The 18,452-nt window shown below is 39.3% G+C and overlaps 1 protein-coding gene across 3 annotated transcripts; it reads left to right on the forward strand.

Annotated features, from left to right (window-relative positions):
• The first annotated feature begins 8,270 nt into the window (after positions 1-8,270).
• On the forward strand, positions 8,271-18,092 carry DSEL (dermatan sulfate epimerase like). 3 transcript variants are annotated; one of them, XM_039711136.1, is made up of 2 exons: positions 8,271-8,437; positions 8,743-18,092. In XM_039711136.1, the coding sequence occupies exon 2, from the start codon at positions 9,687-9,689 to the stop codon at positions 13,335-13,337; it is 3,651 nt and encodes a 1,216-aa protein (XP_039567070.1). In that variant the 5' UTR covers positions 8,271-8,437; positions 8,743-9,686; the 3' UTR covers positions 13,338-18,092. The 3 variants fall into 3 exon arrangements, with proteins under 3 accessions (XP_039567070.1, XP_039567071.1, XP_039567072.1); XM_039711137.1 differs by lacking the exon at positions 8,271-8,437 and adding an exon at positions 8,457-8,514; XM_039711138.1 differs by lacking the exon at positions 8,271-8,437 and adding an exon at positions 8,598-8,618.
• The last annotated feature ends 360 nt before the right edge of the window (positions 18,093-18,452 follow it).

Here is an 18,452-nt window from a genome sequence, read left to right on the forward strand (position 1 = left end):
AGCAGTTACTGCTATGCAGAAGCAGGGCAGGAGAAAAGAGGCAGTAAGACTGAGATGAAATTCTATTGCCACATTTCAGCCCTACCTCTTTTCCCTGTGTCTTCTTTTACTGCCAAACTTGCCTCCCCACACTTAAAAGTGCCAAAATTATTTTTTGTCTTATGTTTCTGAGAGGTCTTGAGCTGCTTCCCAAACCAGTTATGTTGGCAGAACAGAAAGCAATTCAATTGCCATTATAAGAAACCTATTTATATGACCTTTATAAATGTCCATTGCATTTTTCCACTTTTCTAGATGAATGAATGTTGTAAAAGAAAGTTTGATGTGATGAAAAATTCATATTTTAAGACCTTTGAATTTCTCTTGATAGTTCTTTTAGCATCAAATTTGACAATACCTTTCGAGAAGTACGTCTGGTCCTAATTAAAGACTTAAATTACAGCTAATCCATCATACACTTTGCAAAACTCTTCCAGTCTTAATTATAAACACTGTTAATAATGTAAAACTCATATATCATTAAAGTTCAAGCTTCAGGTTTCAGCTATCTGATAATTTCATTCCTCTTGCTATTAATATATAAACCCTCCAGTGTGAGCTCTCTGTGTAGGGATCTATAGACTGATTAACTTGCATCCTAACTTTATCCTCCAAAATTTAAATAAGAATCTTCTCTTTAATATGGGTCAGCTAAGAACCATCCACTGCCCTGAAGTAATATTCAGGCAAATTTTTGATGCATCAGCTTAGATCCCAGGAGGAACAGCCTCATTTGTAGAGCGTGTTATCTATTCCAGTTAGCTAGGCTTGTTAAAACTGGCTTGGGTACCTGTGTGCAGAGGTGCACAGTGTCATGCAGACATAATCGGTCTCTCTGGCAGCATTAACAAGTTAAAAAATATATATATGTAACAGAGGTACTTAGAATAACAGATGGAAATGATACATTAAAAGAAACCTACAGGCCAAAATGCATTAGCAGGGAAAATGGCAATAAAAGTAGAAACTTCCTAAAATTTAGTATCTGAATGATCTGGGTGAAATTCCAAGGAATTTAATGCAAACCCTGCGTTCTAGGTTGGGAGAGTCATTGTGCTGTCTATAATGCAGCCTAAGTTACTGGTGTATCTACTGGTATATTGTTATGATGTTAATATTTCTGCACTACTTTCTTGACATGACTCAAAGAAGCCCAGGGACAATCTAACATTTAGCAAAACAAATGTTAAAATTGACTTGTAACTCTAAGATAACTTGAAAATGTAACTTGAAATAACATAGAAATGTATTTGCAACAATGAGCTCTTATTTCAAAGGTTTGATAGCATATATCTTCAACATTTTTACATGCCTGACACTCACATTTTTCATGTTCCCTTGGATGATTAAAAATATTTATAATTCTAGACCTCTCCCCCTACAGAGAAAAACATCAGAATTAAGAGTGGAAGGATTCAAGCAAGTTACAAAATTTTTAACCTTCAAGTAGTCTCCAAAGATGTGTTCTTTACTACTGCCTGCCTTCAGATATATTATTTTCTATGCCAGGTGAACTAAACTGAGGGAGATTTTCTAGCGGAAGACTAGTAGTTATTTTGACAGGTAAGATTTTTGCAAAACCAGTCCCCTTACCTGGTTCATCACAGCTATCTAATCCTTGGAAAAGGGGGAGATGGGAATAGTCAGCCAGGTATGACAAGAGTGGCAGATCACCTCATCAATGTTAAAATTCTTGTAGAAACACACTTTTCCATTAAGTAGTACTTCATAGTCATTTTATTAAATCTCATAGGACTGTGTAAAATAAGATATCCCAGTGAAGTGGATGAATGTGGCCTTTATTGACATAAAATCACTTAGGATATTTAGGCAGAATGGTTTAAGTATGATTTGAATTCAGGGTGCTGTGCTGCAAACGAAGATACCCCATTTTAACCTGAGACCTTGCCTGTTTCCCTGTGATAATGACAGAACTCACACATGCTACTTTGTCTGACATTCCTTATAATATACTACACTTTGTTCAAGTAAATACAGTGTTTGAATTCTTTGTGATGCAAATCATCTTAATATCTGTCTTAAATATTGTTTAAGTTATAAAAAGCAAACCCAGGAGATACTATTAATCACTGCTGCCAACCTGAGCATACCCAGATGGGTTGTAATCTCCAGCTTTCCTGTTTTCTAATGCTTCTAAAGCTGCTAAGTATAAGCCTATACATTAGTATAACGAATAGAATTACAAAAAATATGCTTAGTTAAGATTTGTAGTTGTATCTTTTAACTATAATGTATAATTTAGTATCTCCTTAATCATATAATTTGGACAATGGTGTAGATCATAAGAGTTTTTGTTTTCAGTCTTATGATTTAATTGCTGCCTCTGTAGGTTCTGCTTGTCCAGCAAGAACATTTTTCATACACATTCCTCATGGGCTGGACAATATATTTAAAAATATATTTGGGCTAATTCTAATTTATGCTTGCTTGTGAGTAAAAATACTGTATTAATAACTGCTGGGGAAAGGAGCCCCAGTGATGGGGTACTGGGATTCAGGCCCAAATACAGAGCTTATGAAGTCAGTAGAAAGGCATGCACATCATCAGTAGGGCATATATTAGGGTTGCAAAACTACAGCTGAGATATCTCTGCTGAAATGAATGAAAAAAATGGGATGTGTTACTAGTACTTGTTGGAGAATTATGCCTCCATGCATCGATTCTTCACGTGACCTCGACCTGCAGTCCAAGGGTAGAACCCTATTTACAGCAATATTACATAAACCTTATCTACCTCAGAATATTCCAATGTTAAGCTTTTCTCTGGTCTGAATTGTAGCATACATTTGATCATGCATATGTCTGGTGAATGCACCACACTGAAGTTCAAAACTTATTGCCTGGTAAACTTAGTGTTGAGTTTTTATGTCGGTTTGTTTTTCTGGGTTTTCTTTGACAGTGGAAAGCTAAATGTCAAGAACTTCATAGATTGTCAAGACACTGGGTCAATGAAAATGAGTCTCTTTCCTCTTCCACTCTTTTGGGTTTTGTGTTATGATTGATTTACCTATATGCTGTGCTTAATATGTCAATATCTAGCAGGTTGAAAAACACAATCAGCAAGCCCTGAATACTTAAATGCTTCCACAAATACAACATTTGTAGCATTAATCTTCTTTCTCTGCCTATTGATGAGTTTTCATAGTGAAACATTTGCTTTGGTGTAGATCTGCACAGATATTATTCCAATGAATTTGATACCTTAAGAATTTGGCTTTGTGCTGTTCTGACCAACTGCTGAGAACCTTCTTGAGATCCCACCACTGTACACAGCACCATCACTGATGCTTTTAAACCACTTCCACTGATTATTGTTTGATTAAAATGCTAATAAAGTACAAATAGTCCCATTTGCTTCATATGCGCCATCTGAGGTACTCACAAATGGATTTAAAATTACCCCTGTATGCAGCTGACATTTGTAAGGGGCAGTTTAGCGTCTATTTAAGCTGGCCTAAAACTGCTGTCCCGTTGAGTCTGCAGTGCCAATTCTGTAGCAAAGAGACTGCCTACTGCTTGGACACAAAGGGGCTGGCAGGAACACACAGCTGGGACAGAGGAGGAGTGCAGCACCACAGCTTTTGGCAGTTGCTCCATCCTCCTCTCTGCTGACAGTGACACCGGGCACTTTTCAGCTCTTCAGTCATACAGTGATGGAGAACTGCACTAACAAGAGCATTTGCAATACGGGAAAACATGTCACTGCCTTTTATACTTTGTGCGGTGTGATAAACGTTAATTTTCAGTATTAATAAAACCAGGATATTCTTGCCTGTCTTTTTGTGTTTTGTTGCTATTGCTTATAGCTAGTTAGCATTCCTAAATGCAAAAAAAAATCTTAAATAAAATAGCAGCATATTATAAAAATAGTGTCACCACACACTCTTTTACATGTACTCTACTCTCCGTCTTCCCTGAAACCACTTGCTGCCCAAAAGACAGAAACTTCCATATCAATGATTTATATACATTATCCTTCACCCCCTCTATTTGTTACACATTCATCAGTAACATAAGACTTCTCCCTCCAAAACTAGTGGTCTCACAATGTGGAGTTTATAATTTTTCCTGTCAGGTGGGGTTGTACAGAGAGGAAATGGACCTAGATATTGCAAAAAATGTCATAGTCAAGCAAGAGACACAATTTGGAGGAATGTTCCTTTCTCTGAGAATGTGGTATACATTTTGTTCCAGTACCTATTTATTGTAAAATGTGAGCTACTCTTGGGTGGCAGAGGGTCTAACTTCTTCCCTCTTTAGGTGTGCAAGTTTCTGTGTGTGATTACATTATTGAAAGGTGACATGATTTCATAGGATGCCCCATTTTGTTTGAAACAAAAGGATCCTGTTTGCTGAAACAGACAAGATTTAGGTCATTTGAGAGTTGAGAGATTGTGGTTACCACCCTTAAAGGGGAAAAGTCCATTTCACCCATGTTTTCTTTGTGAAAGGTGAGTTCTTCTGACAACAGATTAATGCTTTAAACTGGATCCTCATCACCACTGCATTATTTTCCAGTATTTTTTCCTCTGTCTGTTGTAAAAAAAGGAATTGTGCATGAGTGTTTCAAAAATTTACAGTGAATTAGGTCTTTGAGTAGATTTAGATTCAGAAAAGTCTGTCTTTCCATCTATAGTAAGGTTGAGCAATGAAATAAGCACCAAGCCCTGTCAATATGGAAAGACTTTGTCAAGAACTTGTCATTCAAACTCGTGATGCCTCTTAAATAAAACCTCTAAATTAAGGAATTTATGTACTTGTGCTACTTGAGGAGTTAGACAGAAGTTTAAAGAGTTCACCACCACTGGAACCTAATTATCTCAATCCAGATCCTTCCTAAATACCTGGCTCTTTTTGTGAATGTTGATTAATGTCTCATATTTGACAGCAGCACCTCATTCATGTAGGAACTCCTGAATTATTATTCTGTTTGACACTGGAAAGTATTTTGTTGCAGTCCAGCTGACTGTTCTACTCTTCACTCCCATCTGTTAGCACTTGGCCTGTACTCAAGGAAAATAGCACTACTAGCATTTTCAAGATCATTCAGATGGCTGATCTCAGTATCAGTGCAGAATGCTATCTTTGAAGCAGTACACCACAGTGTATCACCAACAACGACCCATGATTTCTTGCATTAAGAAATTGATGTGACAGTGAGGCCACTTTCCCATGACTCTGTTTCCCATTTCTCTGTTACAATATCTTTTTCTTGCTGATAGCCCATAAGCCTTGCTTTTCAGCTACTCATAGTTATGAAGTATATTTGAAAATGTAATAATATGATGCAATTTGTTGCCAGATGGTCATTGTCTCTGCAAATAAAAATGTAAATGGTAACTTTTAATAGTTACTTTCACAACTATCAGTTGTTCTGGAAGTGACTCTGATTTTAGTGACCACTCTTTAAACAGCATTATGCAACCAGGTAAGGTGGAATACCAATATAAGTCAGACTCATTTTGAGCAAAAGAGCTGGTTACAAAGCAGTCGCTATTTCTAATTACCTAAATCCAGCTCCTTTGAAGTTTGCTTCACTTAATTGTTTATCCTTAATAGCAGTTGTATCCAAATTTCTGGTTTTGTTCTTGTGTTGTAGTATAGTTACTATGTGTCTCTGCTGACTATTGAAAACTACCAATAGGAAAAAAAACCCCAAAACACTAATTTTACCCCTATTAGTTTTTTTGTTTTGTCTGAACTAGGTTTTTGTTCGGTTTTTCGGTTGGTTTTTTGTATTTTTTTTTGTTTTGTTTTGTTTATTTTTGATGGGTTGTATTCAAAGCAAAGTAACTTGAAAATGACAGAAACTAAGAAGCCTAAACTGTTTGAAATCACATACAGTTAAAAACACTCCTGCTTTGCAATTTGCTTAGCAAAAAATGAGTCTGAACTATTTTGCCAGTGCATCTTTGTTAATGTGAAAAAGCTGCCACAGAAAAAGCGAAACACCACACAAATGCCTTCATTGCCTTATTTATAAGACTTTTTCTAAATGGTAGCATTTGTGAATGTATGGGGAAAGTCAGTAAATCATGTTCATGTTTCTTCACAAATATCACAGTGCAATTGAACACTGTATATGTAATGATCTCAGCACAGGTCCCAGAGAGTGAGAAAAGCTCTTGGGAGAGCTTTACTCTTGCTTTTAACCTAACATAAGTCCTACACATACTCTGCTCATTCTGAATTGCCTGACAATTTATAAGAAAAGTCATTCTCTGAGACTTTAATATGTTCCAGAATGGGCCAGCCTTGGGAAAAAATGTAATGGGTACAATGAGAATAGAAGGAAAGATTTGGGAGGTTTTCATTTGTAGTGTATTCCACTCAGTTTCTACAGACTTAAAGGGGAATGTGGCCTCCATTGTTGCTTTATATTTCCTTTTGCTTTCCTCCTGGAGTAACTTTCCTGGCAGCATAGAAAGGCACAACTGTAAAAGATTCAAGGTCAGGGAATTATGTGCTGATCTTTGTTCATTATGCAAATTTCTTCTGATGGGAAGATATGATCCAGGCAATAATCAGTATTTTTCCCTTCTAAGCCAAGTCTATAGGGCACATCTGAGATATTAGGATGGTTCCAGACACAGTTCATCACTAATGTAAATGTGCATAATTTAATAATTTAATCCTTCTAAGGTGCACTCTGTAGCACAAAGAAACAGAATCAGTATCCATAATGTATGGCCTTTATATATTCATATATTCATTTCAAGATAGTTACACATTGAGTAGCTTAAGCAATACTTAAATATGCAACAGTATTTCTAGGTATGGGGGCAAATAAAAAAAAATAGCAATATAGGCTATGCCTTGGAAAAAGTTATGCTTACTGAGATGATTAAAATCCACATCCTTTGAACTACAGATTATAAACACAGTAACCAGTAGCACACCCAAAATCTCACAACCTTTTGTTTCTTTCCCTTGACTACCAAAGAACAGCTTGGTCACAAACATCAGGTCACGAAATCAGGTCCTGAAAGTCATCACAGTCAAGCCAAACTGATTCAGACCCAACAACGGTGATTTTGCGGGCAGACCACAGCACCAGGGGGACAGGCCAGTATTTTCTGCTGGCCCTTCAGCGCACCACTGACCGTGACGACACGAGCGGCAGAGGATTTTACTCCTCATGACGCCTTTGTATTTTACTTCGGAAGCCTTCAGCTAAAACTGATTGAGAACCATTTTAATGCATCGCATAAAACGAAGTGCCAGCGCAGGAACGCTGTTAATAAAGAAGTGTGACGGCCACAAACAAAAGCGGGAGGTGCGCATCCCCGCGGTCCCTGAGGCACGGGCACTGCTAGGTCGCTACTCCGCTCTCACAAAGTTGTCACCCACAGGCGCGGCGGCTCCTGGCGCCCTGCCCTGCCCAGCCCTGTCCTGCCCTGCCCAGCCAAGTTCAGCCCAGCCCAGCCCTGCCCTGCCCTGTCGAGCTCGCCGCTCTCCGGGCCGCTCAGGCGACTGTGTCCCTGACACTGCCCCGGCCGGGAGCTGCGGGGGCCGCTCCGCGGCGGGGCGGCGGCTGTCGGCCGGCCCCGGGGGTGACCCACAGCGGCAGATTTTCTTCCACGAGCCCCCTCGTACCTCCTCAGCTCCCCGCTCCCCGCACCGGGACCCGCGGCACCGGGTCACCGCGGTCTTTCGCCTCCCCCCGCCGCCTGCGCCGCTCTCAGCCGCGGCCCCCCGCTCCGGCCCCGGCCCTGCCCCCGGGCGCTCCCGCCGAGCCCGGCTCCGCTCCGCCGGCAGCCCAGGAGCCACGGCGGGACCGGCAGCCCGCCCCGCTGCTGCCGAGCTCGGCGCGGAGGATCGGCACATCCCCGTTCCGCCGGGGGCTGCTCTGCCAACCCCCCCGCCGTTTCCCCGCCTCCTTCCTTCCCTCCCTCCTTCCTTCCCTCCCCGCCCCTCCGGAGCGACATCCCTGCGAGTTTGCCTGGCTGCCCGCGCCCGTCGCTGGGCGCTCGCCGCCGCATCTCCCTCTCCATCAACTCCTGGGAGCCGCCGGCGGAGGGCAGGGACCAGAAGTTGCGGCCAACCCGGGTGGAAAAGTAGAGGCAAGAGCGGAAGAGGCCGGAACCGAGCGCAGCCCGGCCCAGCCGAGCGGGGCCGGCACGGCGGCCGCCACCCGCAGCCCCCAGCCGGGGCTGGCCCCGCGCCCCGGCGGGCGCCCTCTGGCGGGCTCGGTGCGGGCGGCGCGGCGGGGATCCCGGTTCTCCTGCTTCCCGCCGGGTCTCCTGCTTCCCGCCGGGTCTCCTGCTTCCCGCCGCCCTTCCGCCCGCAGAGCCGCTCGCTCGGTGAAAATACGCGTGTGCTTTCGTTTCAATTCGAGCTGAATTGGATTTCGGTGGCGTGTGTCAGATTTGTTTCCGTGAGTAGAGTACCTGGTAGCGCAACTGGAAAATACTCCCTGAGACTTCATGTTCACGCTGGAGATGGTGAAATAGTGTGAGCTTGAGTAGCCAGTCTGAATTGCTTTTTTGCCAAGGGTAAACTTTGTGGAACTTTGAAAATGGTCCTTCATCTATTTCTTGGTTGCCTTTAAAGAAAAGGTGAATTAACTCTATGATTAACTCATCTTTCCTGTAAACTTAGCAGCAGTTTGTTAACCAAAGTACTTTAAATATGTTCTGACATCTACACAGCTTCAGAGAACTTTTGTTTCTGTTTCCACAGAAAGAACCTACATGTGAAGTGAAAGGAAACCTGAAACTGCTCTTCTTACGAGAAAATATTGGCTTTCTGCCTCTTTCACATGTTTTCCTTTTGCATCATAATGGAAGGAGCAGGATTTTTTGAATCATCGAGGACAAATTTGGGCATCATTAGCTGAAGAAAAGATTATAAAAGACTTGAAAATATGTCAAGATGACTCTTAATTCAGGTGAATCTTTCACAAACAAAGAGGAATAGATGGAACAGAGGTTAAAATCACTGCAGTTTCATCAAAAAGATCTAATGGAGGATCTATGTTGATTTTTTTAAATTATTGTTTTCCTTCCCATCCCTCTATGAATCCCAAAAGAGAAAGATGGAAAGAGTGTGTAAGGAAATTGAAAAAAGGCAAAGACTGAAGACAGTAACTTCAGTTTTGGAGTCTATTTTCCAAGTGTTGTATATTCCCTATTTTATCAAATATAACACATTGTTTTGAATAAATTATATAATTTTGTGATCGGTGGAGTTTTCGTCAGCTCTAAAAGTGGAATTTGGCCCGATTTAAAACTTTTTAAAAAAGAAAACATATTACTCCGATTTCCTTTTTAGATCATGTTTTTCAAGCTACCAAGAAATAGTGTTTCAGTCTGTTACTGTGCAGTCAACCTGTGCTTTATATGCATATCGTAGAGGTCTTACTTTTTTCCTGATTTTAGTGCTTATGCTTGTAATGTTGTATTTGAGAAAAGTGTGAACAGACAAGGCGCCCGAGATGTAATTTTTCAAGAATCTTGTCATTTCAATGTTGTATCTCAGATTACAAATATTCTGAGCCTTTGTTGAGCCTCTCATAAATATATGCCTTAAGATACTATTTTTTTAACAAACTGGATGAAAGTTTGATATCTGAACACTTCTGTCAAGAAATGTATGTCTGGGGAAGAGGATCTGCCTAATGGATCATGGCTCTGATGTTCACGGGGCATACTCTATTTCTAGCATTAATGGTGTTTGATGTGTTCACTTTTGAAGAATCTGTAAGCAATTACTCTGATTGGGTGACTTTCATAGAAAATGTAGATCAATATGAAAAGCAGCAGCTTGAAGGTCTTAGTGCTGAGCAGAAGCTGAAAAGAACAGCTCTACATCCAAGCTTGTATTTCGACCCTCAGGATGTTCAGGCACTGAGGCAAAAGGCTCGTACAAGCCATTTGCATCTCTTCAGAGCCATCAGAAGTGCAGTGATGGTTATGCTCTCCAACCCTTTATACTACCTACCTCCACCCAAGTACACTGATTTTGCAGCCAAGTGGAATGAGATTTATGGTAACAACCTGCCCCCTCTAGCCTTCTACTGTTTGCTGTGCCCCGAAGATAAAGCTGCATTTGATTTTGCCCTAGAGTACATGGATAGAATGGCTGGCTACAAAAACTGGTTGGTTGAGAATGCTCCTGGAGATGAAGTGCCACTCGGTCACTCCCTAACAGGATTTGCCACTGCTTTTGACTTCTTGTATAATTCTCTGGAAAATGGGAGAAGGCAAAAATACCTGCAGAAGATATGGTCCGTAAGTGAGGAGATGTATGAGTACTCCAAGGTTCGTGCCTGGGGAAAGCAGCTTCTCCATAATCACCAAGCAACCAATATGCTTGCTTTGCTTATTGGGGCTTTAGTTGCCGGAGTGGACAAAGGATCTCAGGCAAATATTTGGAAACACACGGTTGTTGATGTGATGGAGAAAACAATGTTTCTCCTCAATCATATTGTAGATGGGTCTCTGGATGAGGGAGTAGCTTACGGGAGTTACACAGCCAAGTCAGTAACCCAGTATGTTTTCCTGGCCCAGCGCCACTTTGGTATTAACAACTTGGAGAATAACTGGCTGAAAATGCACTTTTGGTTTTACTACGCCACCCTATTGCCTGGCTTCCAGAGGACTGTGGGTGTCGCAGATTCTAATTACAACTGGTTTTATGGTCCTGAGAGCCAACTGGTTTTCTTGGATAAGTTCATCATGAAGAATGGAGCTGGTAACTGGCTGGCACAGCAAATTAGAAAACACAGACCCAAAGATGGGCCAATGGTGCCATCCACTGCACAGAGGTGGAGCACATTACATACTGAATTCATATGGTACGCTGCTGAAATCACTCCTCAGCCACCTCCTGACTATGGTACTGCTAAAATGCATGTGTTTCCCAACTGGGGAGTTGTTACTTACGGGGCTGGATTGCCAAACAGTCAGACAAACACCTTTGTATCCTTCAAGTCTGGGAAACTTGGTGGACGTGCTGTCTATGATATTGTTCACTTTCAACCCTACAGATGGATTGATGGGTGGAGAAGTTTCAATCCAGGGCATGAACATCCCGATCAGAATTCCTTCACTTTTGCTCCCAATGGACAGGTATTTGTATCTGAGGCTCTTTATGGACCTAAACTCAGCCACCTGAACAATGTCTTGGTGTTCGCTCCATCTCCTACAAGCCAGTGCAACCAGCCTTGGGAAGGACAGCTTGGTGAATGTGCCCAGTGGCTGAAGTGGATTGGTGATGAGGTTGGAGACTCAACTGGAGAAATTATAACAGCCTCCCAGGCTGGTGAGATGATGTTTGTGGGTGGTGAGGCAGTATCTGCTTACACATCAGCAATGAAACTGAAAAGTGTGTATCGCGTTTTGCTGCTCTTAAATTCTCAGACATTGTTAGTAGTTGACCATATTGAGAAGGAGGAAGACTCTCCTGTTAATTCAGTCAGTGCCTTTTTTCATAATCTTGACATTGATTTTAAATACATACCCTATAAGTTTAAGAACAAGTACAATGGAGCTATGATGGATGTGTGGGATGCCCACTACAAGATGTTTTGGTTTGATCATCGTGGGAGTAGTCCTGTTGCTAGGATACAGGAGGCTGAACAAGCTGCTGAATTCAAAAAGCGATGGACTCAGTTTGTAAATGTTACCTTTCCAATGAAAAACATGCTTACAAGGATTGTTTACCTTTTCTATGGCCCATATGTCAATGTTTCTGACTGTAGACTCATGGATAATGCAAAATCTGGATTTCAGATTTCGCTCAATGTCAACAACACTGAAAATACCATCTCAGTTGTGACTGAGTATCAGAATTTAAAGGCAAGGTTTGATTACTTGGGATTTGGTGGTTTTGCTAAAGTAGTTCATGAAAATAAAGTGACCAAGTTTGGTCTTGGTACTGAATCTCTGAAAAAAGATATAAAAAATAATAGGGTAGTTTTCCCATTTGGATTCAAAGTGAACATAATTGCAGGGTTAATTTTGGGTGTCAGTTTGGTCATACTGGCTTTTCAGTGGCGGTTTTACCTATCCTTCGGTAAAATGTTGCGTTGGATCCTGATACTGGTTGTTACACTGTGGCTTGTTGAATTAGTGGATGTGTGGAGCATGTGTACTCAGCCCATCTGTGCAAAGTGGAGCGCTGAAGTGACAAGGCTAGAAGGTGATAAAGGCAATAAAGCCAAACAATTGGAAGGAAACCCTGTCGTTTTGCCGGATGTTATCATTACTTCACTTCCCACTTCTGGTGCAGAAATTTTAAAGCAGCTGTTTTTCAACACCAGTGACTTCTTATACATCAGGATACCTACACCCTATCTTGAAATTCCTGAGACTGAATTTGAAATTGATTCCTTTGTAGATCCATGTGAATGGAAGGTTTCTGATGTCCAGAATGGTAATTTTCGTCTTATCCAGGGGTGGCTCCAGTCTCTAGTTCAAGACACGAAGTTGCATTTACAAAACATTCATTTATATGAAGCTAGCAGAAGTAAAATTACTCAGCATTCTGCATTAAGCAAAGACAAAAAGAAAAGGTCCAAAAAGAGAGAATCCCTGTTAGAACAAAGAAGTAGGGCAAGAGGAAGTCAAGAAAAAGATGCTGAATATATTAGGGAACTGAGAAAACATCTTGTCTATTATCCTAATGCACGGCCTGTGCTTAGTTTAACCAGTGGGAGCTGGACATTAAAGCTTCCCTTCTTTCAGGAAATCTTAGGACCATCAATGAGAGCGTTATATGTAGTGAGGGACCCACGGGCATGGGTCTATTCAATGTTGTACAAAAATAAGCCAAGCCTTTACTCCTTGAAAAATATTCCACAACGCTTGGCTGCAATGTTTAAAGGGGAAAATGGTAAAGAAAAATGTAGTTTAAATGAAGGCTATGCCTCTGAGTTTGAATCACTAAGAAAAGAAATTTCAAATTCTAATTCAAATGCTATTTCTGTGCTGTCTCATTTATGGCTAGCAAACACAGCAGCAGCAATGAGGATAAACAGGGACTTGCTGCCAACAAATTATCAGCTGGTCAAGTTTGAAGATATTGTGAGCTTTCCTCAGAAGACAGCTGAAACAATTTTTGCCTTTCTTGGTATTCCTCTTCCTCCTGCTAGCTTAAACCAAATATTATTTGCCACCTCCACCAGTCTTTTCTATCTTCCTTATGAAGGAGAAATTTCACCAAGTAGCATTCATGCCTGGAAGCAAAACATGCCCCACGAAGAGATTAGACAGATTGAAGATATCTGTTGTGCACTGATGGACCACTTAGGATACCCAAAGTTTATAGAATAAATGCTGCTGGTCAGCAGAAATTTGCACTAATGATCTCTGACTCCCAATTTGTGGATAAATATTAGATAAGTTTGTTTATTCTTGTAAAATGTGTACAGTCTGCTACTTTCAGAGAGATTATTTTAAGAAAAAAGAAACTGTTCTTGAAACTGTGGAAGGGGTTTTTTTTGTTTTGATTTTGTTTACTTTAAAAAGATATTGTAACTATTTTTGTGGCCTTTTGAAAAAAACTATGTGGACCTTTGCAGAAGCACCAGCTGGGGCCTCTATAGCTCAGGGGATTAGTAACAGAACAGAGAGCTTTTCACCTCCAGCTCACCAGTTTTACTCCAGCCCAAATGGTTAATTCCAGAAAGTATTTACCATCTGATGATTGTATATGATGGTTTATATGAAATTATACTTGTCAAACTGGTCTTGTTTCCAATGGTCATTATTGGCCCCCTTGGATGAGTTTACTGATGCATTCTGTTGATGTCTCACTGGTCACTATGGTGGTACAAAATAACCATAAGCTGAGATTTAGGGCTGTTCAGCATCCCCTTAGTGGGAGGGAACTGAACATTTAAGTAAATCTACTTTCTTATTTACAATTTGAGCAGACAGGTCCAGGACTGGAATGGACTCGGATATTAAATCTCATTCTAGGATATGGTTCCTGCATGTTAAAACTTGGGTTTGATGTTTCACAAAAGAGAAATATTAATTCTCCATTCCTGACAATGTCGTACCCTTTGTGAGCCTAAAGTAAATTATATGGAGGAAAAGAAATGGGATGAAATCTAAGAAACTAGTAAGATCCCTCAAATGAGCAGTTGCATTTGTGTAGTTTTAACCTTTCTCAACCTGATTTTGAATGCTGTTAACACATAGATTTATTGAACTCTTTTATTCTTTACCTCTTGTCTTAGAGGTTCTGCAAGGATATTCTCTTTTTGAGTGAGACTCTTCCATCCTTCTTTGTTGTAACACATTTCTCTGCTGATTTTTGTGCATAATTTCCCTGGGACCAGTGCAGCTATGTGATGCCATTGGCAATGGCTTATTGTTGATGTCTGCATAAAATGCAATCTGAGATTTAAAAGACCTCAAATAAATCTCTAGCCCTGTGTTGCCGTGGGATATTTTGCTTGTCTGTATAATGAATTTCTGAAGGACAGCCATTGCTAACCTCAGGTCTTCCATCAGAGAGGGGAGAGATCTGAAAATCACCTGACCCTCATCCACCTCACATTTGAGTGTTTCCCTGCAGCAAACTCTTTCCAAAGTTACCTGACTAGTGTTTCTTTACCATGATGCTGTGATATGATATTTGTTTGAAAACAGATAGGCCTGATAGGATAGTTGCATCTTTGTCACAGCTTATTTTCTTCTTGAGTCACACTCTGTTTGCGCATGCCCATTAAGAAAAAAATTCCCATTTCCCAATTTAACTTGCTCAACATTCTCTGGAAATGCATGCATATTGTAAATGTCTGCAGATGTGTATATCAGATCACAAAGATACATCTATTTTCTTGACCATCTGTTTTTTATTATAAGTGTAATTGTGTTGAAATATGCTTCAATTGGTTTGTGGAAGCCAGAATCAGAGCTTATTATATTGAAATATGTGTGTAGTTGTTATTTATTTGGGTGCTAAGCGTTGGACAATGTCAAAAGTGCAGAGTTTCTTCATAAAGATTGCAGATACCCTTGCTGAATTTTAATATAAAGGAGTTCTTCTTTTTTTCTTCCAATCTTACCATTATGTCCCTGTCTTATCTAGCTGTTTTGTCCCTCCCGTATGTACATTTCATATCCTTGAGATATCTCATTACAACCTAGATAAAAGTACCTCTTTCTCAGACAGTCATTGATATGGCAGAACAGGCCTCTACCATGATAAAGCTATTGATAATTTGTGGTCCCACTCACAGTAAATTGCCTGTCATTTACTAGTAGTAGCTGTATTTTCCCCTTCAAACCTGTATTTCACCTTTGGCTTGGTGGAGTGCCATGTTAAAAGAAATATTAAACAAGTTAATATACATTGACATTTTAGTGAAATTTTTGTTTCCAACTATCATTCTCTCAAATTGCCTTCTCTCTGCAGCCATTTTTGATTGTATGGTAAAAGAAAGTATTGATGTCTGTACAGTTTGTACTTGACAGAATAAATTTCAGCATTTACTTTCTATTTCCTGGATTTACAGTCTAGAATCAGAACAAATAAAAAGGCTTTTCTCTGTCAGAAGTTTAAGGGCAGCTGAAGGTAAGATTTTGTGGTTATACAGAGTTGTTCTTAAAATTCTCTTCTGTTACTTTTATTCAGAAGAAGAATGGTCACTAGACAGACACAAACATTGACCTCCCTTTTCTCCATATAGTAATGTTTAAGACTGTCAATAAACTTTGAGAACTGTTTGAACTTTTTGAAAAGAATGTCTGTTTAGGTACATTGTATTGAAAAGTGTTATGACACTTTCATAAATACACTCATGAAAACTTAGTCTCAGTACTTTATCTTCTTCCTTTCTCTCCCTCTGTTAAATGTTGATAATTATTTTTACTGTATTGTAAATACAGTAAAATTGTCCAATTATGACATAGCTAAGATTCTAATGTATTTTTTTAAAAAGCAGGGTTTTTTTTTTCAATGTTTATCTCTAAATCATATTTGGAAGCATAAGTCAATATCAAGGAAAACATTTCAGTTTTTTACTTTGTAAGTAAGTGGCATTGGCCTTGGGGAGATGCACATAGGTCTTGGCATTCAGAGTTCTATCAAATAGGATAAATCTGTAGTCTCTGAGCAAATCTAAATGCCTCTATTGCTCCCAGTAGGCTTTTTCCAAGAGCAATGTCTGTGGAGCTGATCCTCAGTATCGTGGTGAAGCTGGTTCCTTCACCCTTTTTGCAGGCAGCTGGCATTCAGTCCTCATCAGATTTGTTCTTGAACTTGCCAGATCCAGAGTTCAATTTCTGCACAAAATCCTCAATTATGTTAAATATATGGCACAACTCATCTGACAGTGTAATACTATTCTGTTAGTGCTAGAATGCAATTCAAATAAAAATTGCTTTTCAGATTTTATAAAGTAATTGTTAACTGATTTGTAAGGCCTCAGTTATGGATCAGAATTTTTTCAAAATGGTAAAAATGGTTTCATTTGCTGTTGAAACAAAATGGTATAACTGGTAGCAAACTCCTGTCCATCCTACAGTCAATTACTAGCATTAGAGACACTATTTATTTGATGAACATCAACATTCATTAACTGGAACATAATGCTGCATTTCTTGAAAACATTTGAAGTGCACAGTTCAAGATAAAGGATGAAAACATGTTATCAATATTTCTGTAAGTTACAAAAATGATCCCTTTTGCAAGTGGCCCATATGTTGGTTTCCATATGTTAGAATATTTTGTAATTAGAAGCTGTGATACTTGTTTAGGTGACTTAGTAATTTATAATTTTTTTTTATTTACATATAAATTTTCTTCAACAGGATAAGTACTGGATCCTAACAGTTCTGTAGTCAGGGCGTAAGCTTTCATTTCTTCGTCTGTACTCATTTAATAGATTTGGTTCTGAATAAAACCTGATTTGCTTAAATCTCATGAGGAATTGGCTGTTTTCCAAGTGAAGAGTCTGTCTGGAGACTTACAGTCTCAAATACCATATTTCAGTGTGGAAAACAGACCATGAATTATGGATCAAATCTGTAAATTGTGAACTGTTCAGAACTGGACCACAAGTGGCGTGATGTCTTGGTGACCTCAGTGAATGTTGTGTCATTGCTTTCAACAGGAACAAAATACTGTCATCTACTGTCATAAAATTATTACCAACTAGGTAGCCTGAATATTCCAGAACATAGGAAATGACAGGAAATAAATACCTTAAATGATCATTAAAGATTATTCTTCTTGATGTTTGGTGACAAAAGGAAATGTATTCTAATAATTTAAAAAATGTAAATTGCTCTGTAACTAATCAAAACTACCTGTAGACTGCCTGATAAATTTATAAGCCCATAAAAGGAGGTATAGAAACAAACAGATATTCAAAATAATCTACAAAGCACAATTTTGAAATGTCAGGACTCTGATTTTTTTTTAGTGAGGAGACATTTGCTGGTATGTGATCAACACTATTCCTGTAAGGGATGTGAATGGATAATCTCATGCTGTCTCTGAAAATACTTAATAATGGGAAAGTGCTGTTTCATGTTGCTGAAATGATGCTGTTTCAAATTAAACTATATATCTTTTGAGCAGGCAATGTGCTGAGAGTTATTTGTGATGGAGGAGAACAAAGACAGTCTGATCTCATTCACACAGAATAATTTCTGATAGCTTAATTTATGGTGGTATAAATTCAACACTTTGTTTACTGCCTTTACTGAGAAAGGTATTGTGGAGTTTTAAGAACATGACCTGAATTAATCTATGTCACATTAGGTAATTTAACTTTCACATCTAAATAAGGAGTCTTGTCACCCTAGAATCAATGGAAAATGAGTGTTGCCCTCAAAGGTAAATCAGACATTGCTGCTATCTTTTTAAATAGTCAAAAGCCAGAATGGTGAAACCCTTAATTTAGTTGCCCACTGACAGGCCTCAGATGAAGTAGGATGAATTTGGATTTAAATGTGTATGGTCTTACATTTCAGTAGATATCTGTGTCTGAGCAATTCCAGTGTATACACTGTCCTAACAAAATTTTCTCAAACATCCTGCATAAAATAAAACTATTGTTAGTAAAACAATGTGTTTGTGTTATCCTCTTTTTTTCTTTTATGTTATTTTGCCACTTCAGATATCATAAAACTTGGTGATGGGGTCAAGTGTATGTATTTAAAATTTTAAAATCCTGCTATTCTTGTTTGTTTGGAATATGGAAACCATTGTTATCTTTCAGAAAGTATTGGTAGCCAGACCCAATTTTGTCTGCCTTCGAAAGCTCAGTAAATACATTTGGTATTAAGTGAAAGACCACAAAACAGCTATATTCCTAGAACAGAAAAGGTGATTTCTCACCCAGATTTTTAGGAGCTAGACACCTGATATAATCTATAAATTTGAAATCTCTTAGTCTATAAATACTACTTGCAAACTATATATTTAGA

This window comes from Passer montanus, unplaced genomic scaffold (genome assembly GCF_014805655.1).
Source record: "Passer montanus isolate IOZ18808 unplaced genomic scaffold, ASM1480565v1 scaffold24, whole genome shotgun sequence".
NCBI lineage: Eukaryota > Metazoa > Chordata > Aves > Passeriformes > Passeridae > Passer > Passer montanus.